Source organism: Chenopodium quinoa, unplaced genomic scaffold, assembly GCF_001683475.1.
Source record: "Chenopodium quinoa cultivar QQ74 unplaced genomic scaffold, ASM168347v1, whole genome shotgun sequence".
Classification (NCBI taxonomy): Eukaryota; Viridiplantae; Streptophyta; class Magnoliopsida; order Caryophyllales; family Amaranthaceae; genus Chenopodium; species Chenopodium quinoa.
In genome coordinates this window covers 381,719-403,067 of record NW_018742980.1, presented here as the reverse complement: position 1 = coordinate 403,067, position 21,349 = coordinate 381,719, and the positions used below count along the sequence as shown (strand labels likewise).

Below are 21,349 nucleotides of genomic sequence, written 5' to 3'. Positions count from 1 at the left end.
CTTGTTTCCCTGTGGATTCGACCCAACTTCCCTATCTACTTTAGTTAGAGGAATTAGGTAATTCTTTTGATTATTAGGTGATACAACTTTAGCCTGTCAAAATTTGGCCCCGTTTCCGGGGTTTATTCCTGATTATTTATGCAGTCCAGATTATTTTCTTTCGTCTCAGAGAACGCAAGTTCTTTGGGATAGTTTCTCATATTCGTTTGTTTAATTCTGTGTTAATGCCTAGGAGTTCTAGATCAGGTTACATTCCATTCGATCCTGAAATTGAACGTTCTTTTCATAGATAGATGAATCTTTTCATACAAGTACGAGCTACTTCCAAGGGCAATACACCTTTGGAACCCCCGTCTGATTCTAGTGACACGGAAGTTTCTTCAGAACCAGGATCAGAGATGATGGCTCAACCACCTCGCAAGCTGAGCGATTATTCGCAGCTGTCCCTGATGGATTTTCCACATCTTGCTCCTACACCTTATCTCGAGGGAGTACAATTCGAGATTAAACCCCAGTTTATTACTATAATCGAAAGGAAGCAATTTAACGGAGCTAAGGGTGAAGATCCAAATCTTCATATTTTGGATTTTTGCCAATATTGCAACACTATTAGGCAAGCTAAGGTCACGTAGGACCAAATCAGGGAGATTCTTTTTCCCTTTTCTTTATGTGGTAAAGCTAAATTATTATACAATGGGTTGAATAGAACTGCACTTGGTATTACTGACTGGGATACTCTTGCTTTGAATTTCTATAATAAATATTACCCTGCAGAGAAGACAGCTTTATTAAGAAGTTCAATCCAAAATTTTGCCCAAGAATTTGATGAAAGTCTATATGATGCTTGGGAAAGATTTAAGGATTTGCAGAGAGAATGCCTCCATCATGGATTAACGTAGTGGCAGATAATCCAGCCTTCTACAACGGGCTTGGAACATCTAGATCAATTCTTGACTCAGCAGACAATGGAAGATTTATGAATCTTCAAGTAGATCTCGCAGGAACAGTTATTGAAGAGATGACAATTCATAATTCCCAATATGGGAATCCTAGAGATTTTGCAAACAAGGGGAAACATAATGTCGATTCCGTATCCTTTGTGCAAGCCCAATTAACCTCTATTTGTCATAAACTAAATAATATTAGTATTGCTATTCCTACTTCTGTAACTAATGTTTCTACTATCAATAATACTAACGATGCTTTTTGTGAAAATTGTGGAATTGTAGGTCATCAGGAACAAGATTGTAGGAGTTCCATGGAGCAAGTTAATGCCTTCCAAACCTATAGGCAAAATAACCCATACTCTAACACTTATAATCCTCGTCTACGAAACCATCCATATCTTTCTTACCGGAGTACCAATGTGCAAAACCCTCCACCTCCACAACAACCACAACAACAAGCTCCACAACAAACACAACAAAAATATTACCAACCTCCTAACCAAAGGGCCTAACCACAAAATCCATCTCCATCAACCGACCCTGCCTTGTCAGAAATTAGAACGATGTTAGCTAGTATGCAAAAGCACATGCAGAGTAGGGATGCACAAATTGATTCGATCTTAGCTCATAATAAAATCATGGATAATCAAAATTGCGCAACTTTCATCTACTCTACAAACTCGCAAGCAGGGAGCCCTACCATCGCAGCCAGTACAACCTACAAATCATGCAAATGCAATTACTCTGAGGAGTGGTTCACACTATGATGGACCTCCTATGCCTAAGGATGATGAACCTATTTTAATAAAAATTGCTAATCCTGATTCTGTTATACCAAATGATCTTGTTACTGGCCTTGCAGGGCTCCAGGGTAAAACTAACATATCTGATGATACATTGCAGGGTACAACTCCAAAGAAAGTTATAACTCAAGACAAGAGTGGAGATGTACAGAAACCAGTTATCAAACTACCATTCCACTACGAAAATCAAGTCATTTAGCTACAGGTCGAATCCGTTGCTAATTTCCACTTATCCGTCGCTAGATTAAGCTAGCAACAGATTTATCAACGATATCATTCTGTTGTTAAAAGCCTTGTTGCTAAATGAGCTTAGCAACAGAAAACATGTATAACCGTAGCTGATTTAGAGACAGAATATTTTTCGTTTCAAATTCTGTTGCAATGACTTAGAAACGGAAATTAAAATTCCGTCGCTAACTTTAGCCACGGAAATATATAATCCGTTTCTAAACTAGCAACGGAAATATATAATCCGTTTCTAAAATTAGCAACGGAAATATATAATCCATTTCTAAAATTAGCAACGGAAATATATATAATCCGTTTCTAAAATTAGCAACGAAAATATACAATCCGTTTCTAAAATTAGCAACGGAAATATATAATCCGTTTCTAAAATTAGCAACGGAGACATATAATCTGTCGCTTATAGTAGCGCTTTAAAATTTTATAATCAAGCTTCTGTTCTTATTTGGTTTTTTTTTTTTTAATTATAAATTTTCTATCATCACTTAGTTCAATGGTCACATGACATTTAAATGCACTGTAACTTTGAATGTTAAAACAAAAAAAAAAAAAAAAGAAATTTATACCAAAACAATGATCTGAACAAATATTTAAAGGCCAAGTTCATAATTACATATGTAGCTTCAAGGGAAGAGCTTGTGAGAATTGTAACTTAAATATAAAAGAAGCCCTCAAAATATGCTACCCAACTTGAACCTATTTAGTGCCATATGTAATTACAAAATATGCTACCTAGCTTGAACCTATTTTAGAAGCATGTCAAATTAATAACTTACTGACTTTACATGCATGTACAAAAAGTCATGTTAATCAACTATAGTGTTGATCATCCATCAGTCGGGGAAGATGTAGATGTAAGAGTGACTGAGATTTTGTTGGATTGTAGAAGCATTTGCACTTGTTGTTCAAGGGCCTTCAAAATGTTTTTGAGTATCCGCAAGTCTTTTTTGAGTTTCGACTAGGCTCTGTTTTGGTGCATCAAGCTCTTTCTTTTGTTCTTCATTCTCCGTAACGAGGTCGATAAACTTGTTCTCCAACTCCATTGCATGCTGCATTCTTGATTTCTTTACCCTCTTTACTTCAGTTCCTGGTCTTTCATAGTATGAGTTAGCAGCTGCTCCCTAACCAAATAATTTTCCCTTCTTATTCCACCCACATGCAGCCTCAAGGAACAACTCGTCTTCTGTTTTTTTATTCTCACTTTCATATTCAAGGTTGGCAGCTTTTTTACTTGAAAATTCATTCTGGAAAAATAAAGAAAAAAAATAATTTGGGCAGCACTTCCCCTAATAATGTTGAACTTCACATATACAACTGACATAGTGAATAAGAGGTTAAAGTAACCTCATTAAGTAATGACCAAAAATTTGGGCAGCACTTCCCCTAATAATGAAGCTAATTTTCTATTACCTGTCTCAATGTTAACCTGTTTTAAATCATTCCAAGCAAAAAAATATTCATTAAGCTAATTTTCCATAATATGTTATGTACATTACATACAAAGTAGTCAAGTGCAAGACCAAGATCAAGACCAAGACGGATAAGATGTGATGGAGGCAACTACAAAGACCGGCATTAGTCATAAGTTGGCTAACAACACATATCCACGATCCATGTCAATCAACAACCTAACTCTCATATAATGACCAAACAGATCATTCGAACAAACAATATCCATAGTATGTTCAAAATTTAAAAGACATCTTCAAAATAGAACCCACAACCAATAACACAAATACGTCGAACACATAACAAAGTAAAGCCATCACTGAGCCCGGGACAATGATCCTTTATTCCATCAGATTGACAATCCTTATTTCAGTATATTATTGCAACATTTAATGTTATATCACCAGCAGGAGAATACCAAAAGTATCATTAACAGAGTACAATAACGCAGTTTTATAATTTTTTTTTTGGACATAATTTATCCTAATAATTAACCAGAGGTTACTCATGCTGACCACTTAATAAGGTCAGACAAGAAATCAAGCTCATATTATGATCTTCATTGCTCGATTAGATCCTCAAAAAATCCAGTTTTCATAATCAACCCCAGTGCATTTAATACATCAGAATTTAACCCACAAAAACAAAATTTTAGTGTACCTTGACAAGAACAAATGACTATAAATTGATCAAATGAACGGTAAAAGATATCCAGGAATACCAAGAGAACTGAAGCTTGAAAGAACTTTTCGACATGATGATCAGATTTACAAACTCAAGCTAAAATTTATTAGTTAAGAGTAGAGAACAATACTCACCCACACCATTTCTGCCTTGGTATTAACAAATTGACCTTCGCTATCAGCATGACATTCGTAATAAAGCTCAGCAGCAGTTGGCTTACGTTTCAGTTTCTTTTCCTATTCATATATTAACACTAACATTAGCATTAGCATTGCATATATAACTAAGGAGATATAAAATCAGTTATATACACCAACAAATTACAAGGTATCATTTTAACTGACCACTATGCTCAAGTGAACGTATCAAGCACTATATACTAGTTTAGGATCTTATCACATCTTAACATAATGTTTTAACAATCCATATTATAATTTCAGGCATGGAAAAAAAATCATTACCAATTTCATCCTCACTTCTTCAGTAGATATAGATCCTTGTCGATGGTGTATTTTTGGGTTTTCGTTTCCCATTCGATTTTTTGAACATTGCTTTGAATTTTCTTGGAAATCTTCTTTTGACCTAATTTGAATCATTTGCTCCCTTATCGTAGGAGGGCACCATTCTGCAATATAGTCAGGTTTTGTGCAAATCTTTGACACCATATCAGTAATACGCCTACTGCATTTTGATTTCCAGCCCTTCTTAACTTGCATAGCTATTGATGGATCCCATGAGAACTCTTGCTATAGTTTAAAAAGCAAGGTCAACCAAAGGTAAATTGAATTAAAGTTATTAATTGGGATATAAAACAAATATTGCAGCTTCTAAATGACAAAGTAAGCAAATAGAAACCAGGACAAAAACCTTATAAAAGACAAACCTTGAAAGCATTCCACCATCTTCGTTTTACATCTAGTGGAGTCATACCCCAATTGCAATATGGTCCCTTAAAGTATGCCTTATATGATGTCCCAGATACTTTATCAACCACATCACGATGGGTAAACCTATTAAAGGCAGAATATTAAAATAATCTCATTGAAAAAAAATAAAAATAAAGTAAGTGTATAGAACTTTGTTCGTTATAAGTATATGCAACTGACCATAATCCATTAAGATGCAACACTGAATCAACCTTTTCCGGATTACCTGTCTCATCAGATACACTTATATTACAATTATTATGCATTGAATCAACTTGGTCTATCTGGGGCTCCTGGTGAGCTGTTGACTGAGTCATAGAATTAGGCACCTCAGCCTGGTTAAGTACGCCATTTGGTACATTGTTCACAGGTGCTTGTGTGGCAGCTCCAACTATAGGCATTTGATTTTGTGTGCTGGTAGTTGTGTGGAGCTGGGTATTTGGAATCAGAGTGGGTATACTATTACCGGGTATCTCATGACTCAAATCTTCAGCCATAGTGTGAGGATTTGCTACCCCTATATTACGATAGCCTGGAGGGCGAATGATTGCACCTCTTCCATTCAAGCCACCTCTACGTCTATAAGCCATCTGCACATTTAATAAATACAGAAACAAACATACATAATAACAACTCATTAAAATTATATGTAATATGCAAGAAAAAAAAAACATATATGATAATAAATCTAACTACATACCAATGGACTCAAGATTAAGTTTAAATTAATAAGCATATTAGGCAACAAACCAAATAAAATCAGAGAGTTTAAATTTCTAGATGATAATAAATCTAACTACGTGTCTTCTTCTTCTTCTTCTTCTTCTTCTTCTTTCTTCTTCTTCTTCTTCTTCTTCTTCTTCTTCTTCTTCTTCTTCTTCTTCTTCTTCTTCTTCTTCTTCTTCTTCTTCTTCTTCTTCTTCTTCTTCTTCTTCTTCTTCTTCTTCTTCTTCTTCTTCTTCTTCTTCTTCTTCTTCTTCTTCTTCTTCTTTCTTCTTCTTCTTCTTCTTCTTCTTCTTCTTCTTCTTCTTCTTTCTTCTTCTTCTTCTTCTTCTTCTTCTTCTTCTTCTTCTTCTTCTTCTTCTTCTTTCTTCTTCTTCTTCTTCTTCTTCTTCTTCTTCTTTCTTCTTCTTCTTCTTCTTCTTCTTCTTCTTCTTCTTCTTCTTCTTCTTCTTCTTCTTCTTCTTCTTCTTCTTCTTCTTCTTCTTCTTCTTCTTCTTCTACGCTTAGTGTGGAATAGATTAAAGCAAATAAGAAATTAATCGACCAGATATACAATTATTCCAATCGAATTCCTAGTTACTGAAATTGAATTCTATAATCTAGACAGTAAATCATGAAAAAAACACAACAAAAATTGCAATAAATCTTGACAAAAATAAAAACATAATCGTGAAGTATTAAAATCAAAAATAGCGAAAACCCTAATTTTAAACCCAAATTTTTAAGATCCGTCTTTTCTCAAGACTAAGGTCTAATCTATCAAAATTACGAATACATTTAAAAAAAAAAAAAAAAAAAAAAAAAAAATCTAAAAGGGGTTGATTTGCTGGTGGATATTTTGCCACAAAGAGGCTACATAATCTGCAACTCAATTAACTTTTCTACATATGTGTCTGTCTTTAGGTGTGGAAGGAGTGAAACAGTTGAAGATCTCGACTTCAACTATTAGTAGCTGAATTTCCCAAGGATGTGTTGTTTGACCCTTCTACCTAGAAGCATCTTCATTATCCAAAAATAGAGGTGTCAATTCGGGTGTCTCGTCAGGTTCGGTGAGGCCGGGTCGGTTCAATTTTCAAATTTGAGTTATGCTAAATTATTCTGTCCATACATCAAATTTGAATCTGACATTTTTCGGATTGGTTTCGGGTCAGGTCAGTTTTTGACACCTCTATCCATAATTCGTAAATTACATGTTTGGTTAACGAAACACATAAGATAAAGTTTGGTTAAAAAAACTACGAGTATATTGTTGTTTTTATTGGGGCTGCCCCAGTTTTTCTTATTGATTAACAAAATTGTTTCTCAAAATGGCATAATGGTAAATAAAACCAATTGTTTTAGCATTTTAATATTTTTTTGCTGTACTTTTCCTGTCTTCTTCTTGCTCCATCATCTTAATCCTTCGTCTTCGCAAATCACCATTGTAGCTACTTCCCTCCTCCATTGAAACTACACAGGAACCACTATCTCCATTCTCCACCATCATATTTCCGGCGGCTTCACCGTCGAATTAAACGAAAACCCCAAGAAATATAGAGAAATTAGAGTATGGTTAACTCCAAAAGGAGAAGGTTATCGTCCTCCTCCATTGAAACTATTCGCGAGCTTCGATTACTCGAGTCTCAATTAAAGCTACTTCCTCCATTGATGTTGTTGAATAGTTGATATCTCCATTAAATGTCTACTTCAAAATTACGATATTAACCTTAACTTATTGATTGAACTTACGAATATACCCTTTTGATATTGCATAAAGGACTAAGAGCACATCCTCCCCCACAAAAGCCACAACTCTAGTACTAGAATTCCTAAATTGTCACTTTCTACTTCAATTCATATAAATACTCACTCCCTTCTCACCTCATCCAATACCCCCCCAATTCAATTCGTTTGAAAAAAAACCACATTTTTTTCACTCCAATTCAATGGAACCACCAACATCAACACCACCTTCATCACAACCCACTCCTTCACACCCAACGGACCCTTCTCCCTCTCCTTCTCAACCATCAACGCCGTTGCAACAACCGCCGCCTTCTCAACCTCCGCCGTCACAACCACCGTCTACTCCCTCTCTTCCACCCCCACAACCGCCGCAACAGGCACAATCACAACCGCAGCAACAACCACCATCACAACCGCCGCAACAACAACCACCACAGCCGCCGCAACAACAACCACAACAACAACAACAACAATCCATTCCAAACCCTAATCTGAACCCCACAAATTCACACCCTTCTTACCCCCAACAACACCACCAGCAACAGCAACAACAGCAACAGCAACACCAACAACAACCAATTGCGTTTAGTAGACCAGCATGGTCACAACCCACTTCCCAATATTCACATTTCTCTTCCCAATTTCAGTCCTCAACTTCTTCTTCTGCTGCCCCTCCGCCGCCGCAGAGGGGTGGCATTGCTATTGGGGTTCCTGCTCATGCTTCATCTGGTCCGACTCAACCCGCCGCCTCGTTTTCTTCCGCTTTTGGTGTTCAGTATGGTGCTGCACTTCCTCGCAATCCTGTCAGTCTTCCCGATCCTTCTGTTGTCTCCTCTTCCTCCCCCTCTCCGGTAATTTTTTCATGTTTGTGTTTTTCATTGATTTATGTTTTGTGATTTCATGAATTGGGTTGATTTGTTTTTGATTGATTGATGTCGAATACTGGAATTCGGGTTTCTGTTGTTGATGGGTTGATGCTGGATTTGTGTGGGAGTCTAAGTGGAAGGTTGCTTTAGGTTTTTGGTTGAAATTTGATATTTTACTGAGGAATGCCTAGATATATGATGTTTACAGATTGCTGTAGTTTGAGCTAGAATTGGTTTGTATGTTAGAAATCGAAATTATTGAAGTAATATTTGATCATGCTTAATTGTGTTCATTTCATGTTTTGTGATCACCATATGCTCAGTTGTTTGTGGCAATGTTTTGCAGGCAAGGCCTATAATGCATGGAATGCCGAGCATGGGGATAATAGGCTCTCAGATACGGCCTGGTGGGGTTCCTCCTTCGGCTCTTCACCAGCAAAGACCAATGCAGGCAGCTTCTGGAATTAGGCCACTGACTACTTCCAATAATATGCCTTCTGTGACCCAGGTTATGTTTAGCTTCTTTGAATCTTCTTCATTGGTTTTATAATATTGGATCAGTACCAAGTTCAGGTTTAGTGTTTCAGTTAGTGAATTGTAGTGAGTTTTTCATTTGTTTGGTACCTTTTGTGTAAATATAAGATTGAGAACGGATAGCTTTAGAGCTGCAGTAGAGGAAGAGGAACAACTCTTATTAGTTATTAGTAAATACGTATTATATTCACATCTTTGCTTTCTCTCGTTATAAAGAAGAATTGCAATAACAACAGCAATGACCTTGAATTAAGCGGTAGAATCTAGGAGATCATATTTTCCATCAAACCTAGTATGCTATGGGAATATCTTGTGAATCTAGATATAATCTACATTTATTTCTAGATAGTAATTATATTTAATGTCTGGAATAGTATAAACAAGTGGACGACCAGCATAAAGGAAGTATTTTTTTTTAAAACCCAACAATTGGGATTATATTGATAAATCTGACTGAGCTACAACATCAATACTTCTATGAATATTGTCTACCCATAATCGTTTGCCAATCTCCATGGGTTGGAAATGCGCCAAACTATTAGCAACCTTATTACCACTACACTTAACAAATGAAAAGATAACAATTTAAAGCTAGATAACAAGACATAAATATCTTCTAAAATAAGAAAAACAGATTGCTGCTACCCCTCTTCTTGTCACTCAAAGCTTGAATTATCAGAAAACAATCACTTTCCACAAAACCATTCTTCACATTCAGTTCTAGAGCTATGCAATTACTCAGCTCCCTAGTCTCGACAAACTGAATTGATGCCCCTGCCAATTACTCTGTCCTCATTCCTAAGCACAATTCCTAATCTTGTACCAACCTCACCTAGAATACCTGTGTCCACATTCATCTTTACTTGACCTGCACTTGGAGGCGTCCAAGAAGATGAGAATGAGTGTGCCACCCACCCTTTGAAGTAGTCGCTGCATTAGCTGTTTTGCACAACCAGAATGTAGCTCACTATTAATCTTCCTTGCATACTCAAAAGTCTTCAACGGCTCCATTATCTCCCCCTCAATCACATATAAATTCATAGTTCCACAAATTGCCCTACAAGAAGTTATTAATTCCCCCAACATATCATTTCCAAATGCTCAAAACAGGGAGCCCACTATTCAGAAAAGAAGAGGGTTGCAAATAAATTAAACGCTCATAAGGACTGATTTGCTGTAAGTGTGGTGCTTTTCTTTGTGAAGCCAGTAGTTTTTAATTAAGGCTGTGTGTTGGTTGATGCACCTAGTTTTACTGTGGACGATTCTAATTGAAGTACGCGTGTTTGCATTGTTTGAAAATTAATAATTTAGAATTGATAAGTGAAATAATTTATATGCTTTCGGTGCTTGTGTCTTGTTGGATGCCAAGAGAGGGGTTTATCTCTTATATGTAATTTAATCAGTTGAAGAAACGTTATCTTGTGTAATGATGGCATATACTACCTCCGTTTTTTTTTAGTTGACACGTTTTGACTTTAGCACTATTCACACACTTTCCTTTGACCGTGTTTTGTGCTTTATACGTAATGAAAAATATAGTCATGTGGGATCTTGTTAGATTCGTCACGATATATATTTTCAAAATATCAACTTTTCATAATTTTTGCTTATCGGTAATTAAAGATATAAATGTTTGAAGTTGTGCATTGGCAAACGTGACTAAAGAAACGTGTCGATTAAAAAGAAACGGAGGAAGTATATGTTTCAATACCTGGTGCTTGTGTCTAGTGGGATGCCAAGAGGGGGGTTGTCTCTTATATGTAATTTTAATTAGTTGAAGAAACGTTAACTTGAGTAATGATAGCATACATCATGTCCCTTGGGAATAGTCCTTGGTGTCGGGGGAGATTCAAATTTGGCCAGATTCAATATAGTAAGATACATGGTGGAAAGCTCACTATAGTTATTTGTGCTTTATGCTTTTGTTACATCGTAACCTCTTTCATCTTCCTTTAGAGGATGCACAATCGATAACTAAAACAAATAGTCCATGGATCCCTACCTTGCTCTTGCTTTTGTTACATCGTAACCTCTTTCATCTTCCTTTAGAGGATGCACAATCGATAACTAAAACAAATAGTCCATGGATCCCTACCTTGCTCTTTCTCACCCCTTCACGTCGTTCATGTAATAACATTTTTTTTTCTTTCTTCAAAAGTCACCCCACTCAAGAACTACTAAAAGGTAGTTCATATACGTTATGCTATTAGTGCTACACACCACCATATTCTCTCTCTTATGCTTGGTGAAATTGGTGATTAATCATCGAAGTACATAATAAAATTGATAATAATTAGATTTTAATCGTGATAACAGCACTATTAGTAAAAAAAAAAGTAAATAAGCAATTACCTTGATAAATTAGCAAAGAAGAAATTAAGAATATTATAAGTAATTTATGGAGAGGAAAGAAGTCCAAATGGGAAAAGTGAAAATGAATCACAATGGGTGTCTATTTATAAAATTTCTTCTATATGACGTTGGAAAAATTCTGTTGAAGAGAATTCATACTAGGCCCTATGTTTGTTCAACTTGTTTTCACTTATTTTAGGGAAATTGAGTTCACATAAGAGTTAATAAATTTCGGAAAAATAAGTTTTGACGAATTAAGTTTCATGTTCAATTTACAACCAAAATATGTTCAAATATATTGTGATATGTTTGTTATATTCAAATTAGTTGAGATAAGCTTAAGTCAAAATTGGGGGAATTGAACCTGAAATGAGACTGATTGGGCACGCTTCAGCTCACTACTTAGGGGTACAAATGGATGTTGCTCACCAGAATGATAAGTTTTAGTGCGTGGTCTTCTAAGGGCACTCATTGTTTTGTTGAGCTATCAGCCATTTTTTTCAAAAAAAAAAACTTAGTTGGTTCATGTAGGGCCACTTCCATATGAACTTGAGTTGTGTCATGATTTTAATTTTTAATCATGTCATAGTTCATGAACTTGTAAAGACTTGTCGACATGAATGTGGTCCAATAATTATTTTTTATTTGTATAATTTTCATTTCATGAACTTAAAATAGTACACGAGTAATGATCTTGGAGCATTGTCTTACAATTTGTGAATTGTGAAATGTGGAGTAAAATTTATCCATAAAAATTGGTTAATAGACCATATTCATGACATAATATTGTCTGAAGGCTATACTGAAGTATATAGAATCGAACTTATATAATGAAAAGTTTATGAATTAACCATGGAATGAACCAAATCATGTCTTGATTCATGTATGAGTGGGTCTTGTACCATCTCATGGAATTAAGTTTTTTGGTGTGACTTGTGAAGTCTGTGCTGTTTTGGAGTGCATTAGCCAAAATAATTTCAAAATATTTTTAAGTTTGTCCACAAGGCTAATGTGGCATGCATACCAATCTGGGCTTCATACATGTATGTTGCTTAGATTTTTCCAATTATATCCACTACAAAAAAATTTCTAACGACATTTTTTCTAAAAGATAGGGGGAAAAAAAATCCACCGTTGTATTTGGAATCTATAAATAGGCACCCATATTGATTGATTTTTATTAAGTGGTACTTGTCATTATTATTTTTATTAAGGGTGTATTTTTAATAATCACTACATAATGTGGTATTGTGTCTGGTGTAAGACAGAGAAAAATGTAGAGGGTTATAACGAATAACAATAGAGGGATGGCATACTTTTTTTCAGTAGGCTGATCTTTCAAGAAAAATACATGTCATGACAAGAATGATGTGGGGGAGCAAGAAAGAGACAAAGAGTGTCATGAACTATTTTTTTTGCATTTTCATATGAGCTGCTTCACATTGCCTTTCCATGAAGTGGGTTTTATTATTTATTGATTTGGAATAAGTTCTATAAGATTTTCTTTTTGCCCCTAAAGCTATATATTGTGAAATTTTTTCAGTAAAGGAGGAGCATAGTTGCATATTTTTGTTCAAGCCTTGTTGTATGTGGCTACAAAAAATCTTCCACTTGAAGGGTGAATGTTGACCTTATTGAAGGGTGATGCCAATTCTTCACATTAATTATATGTCTGTGTTGGCCATTCTACTGAGGTTGGATTGCATTTTACCTGGAGGGTGAAGGTTGAATGTTGACCTTATTGAAAAGCTATGCCAAGTCTTCATATCAATTTTACATCTTTGCATGCCATTTTGGCAAGTGCAGCTATTGCTGGAGAATATCCAAATAATTTTTTTTAGGATCAAGATTTTCTACTTTTCCATGAATCCCATCTAAATTTAGTTGAATTTTGTCGGCATGAAATTCATTTATATATTAAAGGAAGATATCAAGATAAAGGAAGATATCTAAAAGTACATGATATGAAGTGGTTTGTGGAAATGAGAACGCAAAGAATTGGGACATTATTTCTGAAATGCTAAAATGCTTGATGATATGGAGGTGCGTGTAGTGTTAAGCTTAATTTTTGAGGTTACATTTGAATCCACAGACCAAAATTCTGCGATTGATTAAATTCAAAATCAGCTTGTTGGAAGTTTGGTAACTTGACAGGGTATTAATACTAATTTCTCAGAGCTACCGATTTAGACCTTTCTAGAGGCCTCTCTTTCTCTTATTCATTCTTAATTTCTCTGAAATGCACTCTTTCAAACAATATATATTATTAATCATATATTATTAATGTTTAATTTTGTACACAACTGGTATTCAATTAGAAGACATTTTGTGTCTTGATGATTTCAAATTGAAGGATTGCTGATTACTCAACTAATAATAAATTACACGAATCAGCTTTGAGTACTCAGTTTGTCTGGTATCTGATGATGTATTTGTTTAAAGGACTAGGGTATTGAAGTGTTTGTACAGGTCCTGGATGAATGGATAAACTGAGAGTTTGTACTTTCATCAGGATATAGATCTGTTGCATAAATTTACTATCTGAGGGAATGCGATAATGTATTTCTGCATTGTTCATGTACTCTTGGCCTCTATCATCATGTAAAGTTACTTTCTCGCTCATTGTAGCTGTCTGCACAATCTCTTTATTTCATTATTTCTATTCTATATAAAGTCCGCTGATGTATGTGACTTGTTTTGATATCTACAATTCTACAGGATATTATTATATTTACTAATCATATATTAGCACAAAATTATACCTAAGTGGGGCTTTGATCACAAAAGTCCCTCAACTACATGTGTCACATAGAACCACTCTTAAGCTCTATTTGTTTTCCAGTCACCATCTTTTGATGGCTTTTGTTGATCAATATGACCGTTATAAATAGAGACAAGGGGGTGGGGTTGGGGGGGGGGGGGTGGGGGGTGGATGCTGAAAATTAAATGTGGATATGAATCTTCATACTAGATGTAAGGTTTGACTTTTTTTTAGGGAAAATTGAAGGTTTGGCTGATAAATGCTACTTAAGGGTTGACTTATAAATTTTGCACTTAAAGTTAGATTTTTAGTTGAAGGCCCCACCGAAGGGGAGTTTCCTCTGAGAACCAGCTTATTTATGTATCCCTTTCTCCTTTTGGCCCTTGTTGTAGCATGTCCCTTGTTCCCATTGTTACTTGTAAAATATTTATTGGTTGTATCTGTCACATGTACACTTGGCTGTTGGTTGTGGACTTGTGGTGATCAAAAGGTTTTTTCACATTTTCTGCAGAATTTTTTATTCACTCGTCTTTCACTGTATATAAGCTCTTTGTAATCTACTTTCTGTGCCTAGACTATGTAATGATGTGGTATACACCATCTGTTTTCTAAATTTGCAGAATTTCCAAGGACATGGCATGTTGAGGGCCTCTTCTGTAACTTCACCAAATACATCAACACCGAGTACATCACAAACCCAGCAGTCTCCACATCAGCCATGGTTGTCTGCTCAACAAGGGCGCCCCCCTTTGCCCTCTCAATCTTTTAGACCCCAGGTGAATCCCCAGTCACTACAGCAGAGATCTCATATCCCTCAGCAGCCACCTCAGCCTGTTCAAGCAAATTCCCAACCACAGCAATTATTGCCATCACAACAGCAACAGCAACAGCAACAGCAGCAGCAATTACATCCCTCGCAACAGCAACAGCAATTACATCCCTCGCAACAGCAACATCAATTCTTGCCTTCTCCACAGCAACAGCAACATTTTCCAGCATCAAATCAGTCTCAAGAGAATTATGGACAGCAGCTCCCAGCATCAAGAGTTTTGCAACCTTTACCTAATCAGCAACAAATTGTCAGGGTACAGGGATCAGCAAATCAGAAGCCTCCCTCCCCTGCCACGGGGCAAGTAGGCATTGTCCATTCTGGCCCTGTTGAGAATGTAAATGCTGCAGAAATTTCTGAACCTTGTAGCACAATCCTCAGCAAGAGAAGCATTCAAGAGCTTGTGAACCAGGTGAATGATCTTTACCATCTATTTTGCTCTTGCATAGTTGCATTGGTCAAGATTTCTGAATATTAAAGTTCACGCACTTGATCAACAGATTGATCCATCTGAGAAATTAGATCCTGATGTTGAAGATGTTCTGGTTGATATTGCTGAAGATTTTATTGACTCGGTGAGTTTGAACCTTCACCTCCTTTATTCTGATAACCTTTGAGTTTTAACCTTCACTTCCTTTATTGATCGATATTGCTGAAGATTTTATTGACTTGTCAATTTTTTTAACTAAGCTTTCAAAATTTTCTTGGTACATATGAGAATTAGACAGTGCAGAGAATGCTGTACAGACCCCTTTCCCCCTCTTATCTTAAAGGGTGTTAAATATTATGGGATGTAGCTAGTTTGAGTATTTCTTTAACCATTGAATTGCTTATGCTCATATTCTGCTGGTTGTAAAGCTCTTATCAATGCCATACTGTGTTTCAGTTTGTGCTACTGATTAATGCAATTCCTTAACTGATTTAGTAATATGTTGTACTCCTTTTGTTCATAATTTCTTTTTTCAAATTTCTTCTTGTTTGAAGCATGTTTTCACCTTTGACATCCTGGAAGCTGCATCCTCACTGGACCCTTCTTGTCAATCAATCATGAAACATCTTTAGTATATCTTACTCATATCTCTCATGCATCAAATTAATATGATAATGCTGTTGTGCCTCATTTTTGAGCAGGTTACAACATTTGGCTGCTCATTGGCCAAACATAGGAAGTCAAATACATTGGAAGCAAAGGACATATTGCTGCATCTAGGTCAGTGACATGTGGATAATACATATACTTAACATGTACTATCATATCATACTTTTAAAGCTATCAATATCTAGTTTGTCTATTTCCTAATTTGTGAATGTGTTTGTCATTGCAGAAAGAACTTGGAATATGACTCTTCCAGGGTTTACTGGAGATGAAATTAAGACCTATAAGAAACCAGTAAGCTACTATCAGATAATGTGCTAAAGAACAATGAGACATGAAATATACTTTATAGAAAATTTGACATGATTAATCTTGATCAATCCCACCTTTCTGTTAATCAAGAATAATTCCAGCTTTATGAAAATAATCGGAAGTGTTATTCTTATATACAATAGCTGACCCAACAAAGACAAGGATAATAACAGTAGAGATAAATTTAACCAGGATTTTATTATACTCGGGATTATTCCCTGAATAATGAAAAGGTGGGATTTTTTTTGAATGTGGTTGAAATTTACGGTTATTTATGTAAAATTTTTCTTTTATTAATTTATTTATCATATTGATGATCTATTTTGGTTTCCATAGGTTGTTAATGATGTCCACAAAGAGCGCCTAGCACTGGTACTTGATGATTTTCTTTGTGGATTCAACTTTATTGTGCTCTAATGTGTCCTTGCCTTGACTCTGTTTCTCATTTTCATCTTCCTGGGGCAGATAAAAAAATCTATCACTGGAGCTGACAATAAAACCTCTGCTGGACCAGCTACTGGAAATGTTAAAGGGCATTTGGCTAAAGCAACTCCCAACGTCGTGGGATCTTGAGTCTCATTTGACTCGTCTTTGATTCAGATGATATATTGGTGACATTCTACTCTTGAGGCTCAAATTATTTGGCCTCAAGTATTTTTGTAACTCAGGTTATGTGACCTAACTCTGAGCTCCTGAAGGCCTTTTTTGGGGGGTACAGATGCTGTGTAAGCTTTTGGTTCGGAACTGTTAGATTTCAACTATTAGTGAATAGCATATGTGCTTTGAGGGGGAAAATTGTAAAGGGAAGGAAGGCCGATTAGGGAAGGCAAGGAAGAGTTTTGTCACATACCAACCACTAATTTTATGAGTGGTATAGAGGGAGATGATTTTGGATGATCGGAATATGAGGTAATGATTATCTTAATTTACAGCATTTAAAACATTTGCATATATATACTCCTATTAAGGAAGCAAACGGTGGGAGAGATTGGAAAGATGTGAAGCTTTGTGTCTCCTATTCCTATTACTCGTACGTAATTAACATTGAGCATCCATTGTCATGCTGTTTGTATTTTAGTTAAACTCCTCTTTTGGTATGCAATTGGAAAGTTATACAAGTATTCTCTGCATTACTACTGATTGTATATGGGAGAATTGGTCAGGTATGTTGTATAAGAGTAAACTTAATAGGAATATATACTACGTCAAGAAATTTTAGAACTTCGGCAGCATCTGCTGTAGTGATCGAGTACTGTACTAGCGATGTTTTTAAATACTGTTGAAGATTTGAAGGCGATTCACCCAGGAAGTTGCCATAAATTATGAATAATACACTATGTAAACATAAACTCATTAAATGGAGTAAAAACATAAATTAAATAGAATGATAAACTAAGGGGCTGTTTGGTTCGCATGGGATAATCAGAATGGAATGAATAAAGGGAAAGAAAAGTAAAGGAATGAAAATACCTTAAATTTTCTATGCCCTTTGTTTTAAAAACAAAGAGAGACAATCCCTCTAGTCCCACCACCACACAACCACTTGAAATCTTCACTTTCCACCTTTTCCAGCCGTCGCACTTCCCCCACTATTTGCCTCCCTTCGCTGGGCCTCCCCTACCTTCTCCGCCCCTCGCACAGCTCTCCCCTCCCTCGAAAAACCTCCCTCAGCCCCGAAAAACCCTGGCGGCTAAGGTTTCGAGGGTGGGGGAAGGGCAACCGACGGGTTTTACGGTGAGTGAGAATGGTTTTTAGGGTTTTTTTGGGTTGAGGGAGGTGTTTCGGGGGAGGGGAGAGCTGTGCGGGGGGTGGGGAGGGCCGGCGAGGGGCGGGGAGTGCCGGCAAAGGGTGCGGGAAGCAGCGACGGTACGGTGGCTGTGTTTTCCGGCGGTTTGGGTAGGTAAGAGGGTGGTGGTATGGTGGTGGCTAAGATATGGGAATGGAAATACCCTTGGGGGGGCGGGGAATCAATTTGGAAAGATTTGGGGGAATGGAGAGGGTAGAGGGAATGGGAAAAAAAGGTCTAAAAAACAACATCAAAGGGAATGAGGGCAGTTGATTCCCATTCCCTTTGATGAATTCCCCAGCCAAACGACCCCTAAAAGTAGTTGATCATTAACCGCTTTACAATTTTTTCAATTTATCTAATTTATTTCATAGATTATTTAAGTAAGATACACTTAGAAACCATAACTTATGATTATGTCAGCTATCCAGAATATTTGAATTAGTCTTTTCTACACATAGTGAACTTTGTATACCCACAATACCTTTATATCGATAAAATTGCGTGATAAGTACATGCATTATATAATTAGAATCGGTTAATTTAGAAACCAAAATTTATCATAATATATATGTTATTACATACTTTCTCCTCTCTAGTAATACCGCAACAACTAGACTTTTACACTATTCATCACGCTTATTTAACCACATATTATGATTTATACGTAAAGTAAAATATAGTCATGTGGGGTCTTGTTTGATTCGTCTCGTAAAATACTTTCACAATATCAACTTTTTATAATTTTACTCTTATATAATTATACATATTTAACATATAAAATGTGATTTGGAATGCGTAATTTCATCCTTGTTGCAATATTTGTGGAACAACGGAAGTATACCATTCCAATTCTTTATTTTTGCGAACTGCACTATCAGTATAACTTGACAGCCCGGATGTTCATTCAAATAATCTTGCATTTGATACACATACATATCCCATAAAGTGCAACTCAAAACATTTTTCCTGAAATATTTTAAAAAATTATGTAACAATAAGATTTTTTTAAATATATTTATACAATAGCAATGTTACAAGAAGGTTAAAAAAATAATATAGTAATTACTGTAAGTCCTCTAACTGAAAAGTGAGCCGCTTGGCTGGTTTTCCATCTCTTGTTGAATTGGCAATTCCTAATATATTAGAAAGATATCCGATAACATATGTTTCAAAACAGGAAAAAAATAATCATAATAAATATTGATGCTTTGCATTCATTAAAAAAAATAGTGCTAATATCGTTAACTGAACCATGATTTGTTGCCATGATAAAAAGACGTTTGTTGCTCCAAACGCATTTATTCAAACTTAACAAAAAAAAGTTTGGGTTATTTAAGTTTAGTTGTTTGAAAATTTATTAGTAGAATATACTTATGAAAATTACATCAGAAAATTGTGATATTGTGATACATGCATCTAATAGTAAGTTAATTTGATACATTGCTAAAGAATAGTGCTATAGAAGATAGCCTATTATTGTGTTATTATGATATTTGCATCAAATAAATAATCATTTGATTCACTAACAATGAATAGTGCTATACAAGATTTCCAATTATTGTGTTACTGTGATATGTGCATCTAATAGTAAGTTAATTTGATTCACTGTTAAAGAATAGTGCTATACACGATTTTCTATTATTGTGATATTGAAATAAAGAATCAAATATAGAATCAATTTATTATAATAAAGAATCAATTATATTCATTGTTATAGAATATTTCCTATTGTGATATTTACATATATAAAATATTTAAATCAAAATTTATTCAAATTATAAACTTGATATATGAAATAATTTATATAAGGAGTGAGGTAGTAGTTAGTTTTTTTTTTTTTTTTTTTTTTTTTTTTTTTTTTTAAGAAAAAAAAAGAGGGATCTTGAAAGGAAAATTGATTGCACTAGGAAGTCACACGTGTTATTCATGGTATCTGTTTTAGTAGTATGTTATGATTTATTGATATTATTATATTTTAGGAAACATATCCATTTTCCTTTGATGTAAAATTTTCTAGATATGAAAGACTCTTCCAGTTTTATTTAGACTTCTACCTTATGTATGGATAGGTAAATGTTTAGATTTTTGTGATTAGAGCTTGATGAATATATACCAGAAGCTTACTACGCAAAATCCCATTATTTTGTAATAGTAGAACGAGTTAAGAATGAGGGCTATTCAGCTATCTATAACAAAATAGGGAGAAAAGGAATAATTAAATACTAAACTAAGCATTAGTTATAAGAAATAAAGATTCAATGATGACTTTGAAAAAGAAGTTAAAAGGTAGCTTACGTACTTGCATTCTATGCCGTGAGCCCAAGTCTTGAATTTTGTTTGAATTTTGATATTGTCCAATTGAATATTTGAATGGATGGACATTTTTTGGAAAATCAAATTCAAAGGTATATATATACATTAAATTAATACTCCATTTAACGGTTTGGTAGAAGATGTTTTTATGACTAAAAGCTCAAAACAGCAAGTAATCCTCAAAAAGCAAGATGCAGTGGATTAAGCAACTTGTATGAAACTTTAGTCCTCATTCTTATTTAATAAAGGGGAGACCCTTTTATGTTACTTGTAGTGTTTCCAACTCTACCTTGTCAACTTGGATATATTCACGTTTTCTATGGCAACAATTTTAATCTATGATCAATCTAACCTATTTGTTAATAAGGAAATTTTGTGAAGAACTAACAACTATCCGTTTTTATTTTATTTGTGAACAACTATCCTTAAAATAGTAAACATCTGTCTAGCACTACTCATTATCGGATTCCGTCCAATTGAGCCGTTTGTGAGGCCCATTCCTACGTTTTCTCACCTAATTAACTCCCTCCTCAACTACCTCTCTCCTCTTGTAGTATTAATATTATTATTACAAATTTGGATTGAATTGGACAGAATTTGTAGAATTGGGCCCCACAAACGGCTCAATTGGACGGAATTCGTTAATATGACTAGCCAACGTTTGCAATCTTAGGGTTAGTTTTTCACAAATAAAAAAAACATACGGATAATTGTCTACAAAATAGCCTATCTTTAAAATTTACATATCTATATGTCTAATTTATACTTCGTATATCTCAAGCTCAACAAAGAAAAGTCATCTTAAAGCTAAAATTATCATATTTCCTTTAATTGTTTATTATTCTCCATAGGCAGATTGAGAGACTAGATAACGTTGAATGAAAAGTTTTTATAATTTGTTAATTAATGTTGTATCAATAAGATGAAAATATTAATTAGTTGGGAATTTGTGACAGATTGTAAGAAGTTTGTGTGACAGTCACTTACAAATGAA

At 35.1% G+C, this 21,349-nt stretch overlaps 2 protein-coding genes across 2 annotated transcripts; one reads left to right on the top strand and one right to left on the bottom strand.

Moving 5' to 3' along the window:
• Positions 1-2,541: 2,541 nt before the first annotated feature.
• On the bottom strand, positions 2,542-5,931 carry LOC110729336. Its single transcript, XM_021909069.1, has 5 exons — positions 5,236-5,931; positions 5,013-5,139; positions 4,591-4,875; positions 4,264-4,365; positions 2,542-3,240 (listed from the first exon to the last, which is right to left on the bottom strand). Exons 1-5 carry the CDS (start codon positions 5,727-5,729, stop codon positions 3,118-3,120), a joined length of 1,131 nt encoding a protein of 376 aa, XP_021764761.1. The 5' UTR covers positions 5,730-5,931; the 3' UTR covers positions 2,542-3,117.
• Positions 5,932-7,049: 1,118 nt separating this feature from the next.
• LOC110729335 (transcription initiation factor TFIID subunit 12-like) lies at positions 7,050-17,386 on the top strand. The gene is made up of 8 exons (XM_021909068.1): positions 7,050-8,354; positions 8,716-8,877; positions 14,637-15,257; positions 15,346-15,420; positions 15,977-16,055; positions 16,171-16,235; positions 16,590-16,625; positions 16,719-17,386. The coding sequence occupies exons 1-8, from the start codon at positions 7,704-7,706 to the stop codon at positions 16,824-16,826; spliced, it is 1,797 nt and encodes a 598-aa protein (XP_021764760.1). The 5' UTR covers positions 7,050-7,703; the 3' UTR covers positions 16,827-17,386.
• Positions 17,387-21,349: the final 3,963 nt, after the last annotated feature.

Coding starts and splice junctions, on each gene's coding strand:
- LOC110729336 (XM_021909069.1), bottom strand. CDS start 5,729: ATGTTTTTTTTTTCTTGCATATTACATATAATTTTAATGAGTTGTTAT. Junction 4,876..5,012: donor GATGGTGGAATGCTTTCAAG/GTTTGTCTTTTA, acceptor TTTAAACTATAG/CAAGAGTTCTCATGGGATCC. Junction 4,366..4,590: donor AAGAAGTGAGGATGAAATTG/GTAATGATTTTT, acceptor ATATATGAATAG/GAAAAGAAACTGAAACGTAA.
- LOC110729335 (XM_021909068.1), top strand. CDS start 7,704: ATGGAACCACCAACATCAACACCACCTTCATCACAACCCACTCCTTCA. Junction 8,355..8,715: donor CCTCTTCCTCCCCCTCTCCG/GTAATTTTTTCA, acceptor AATGTTTTGCAG/GCAAGGCCTATAATGCATGG. Junction 16,056..16,170: donor GGACATATTGCTGCATCTAG/GTCAGTGACATG, acceptor TTGTCATTGCAG/AAAGAACTTGGAATATGACT.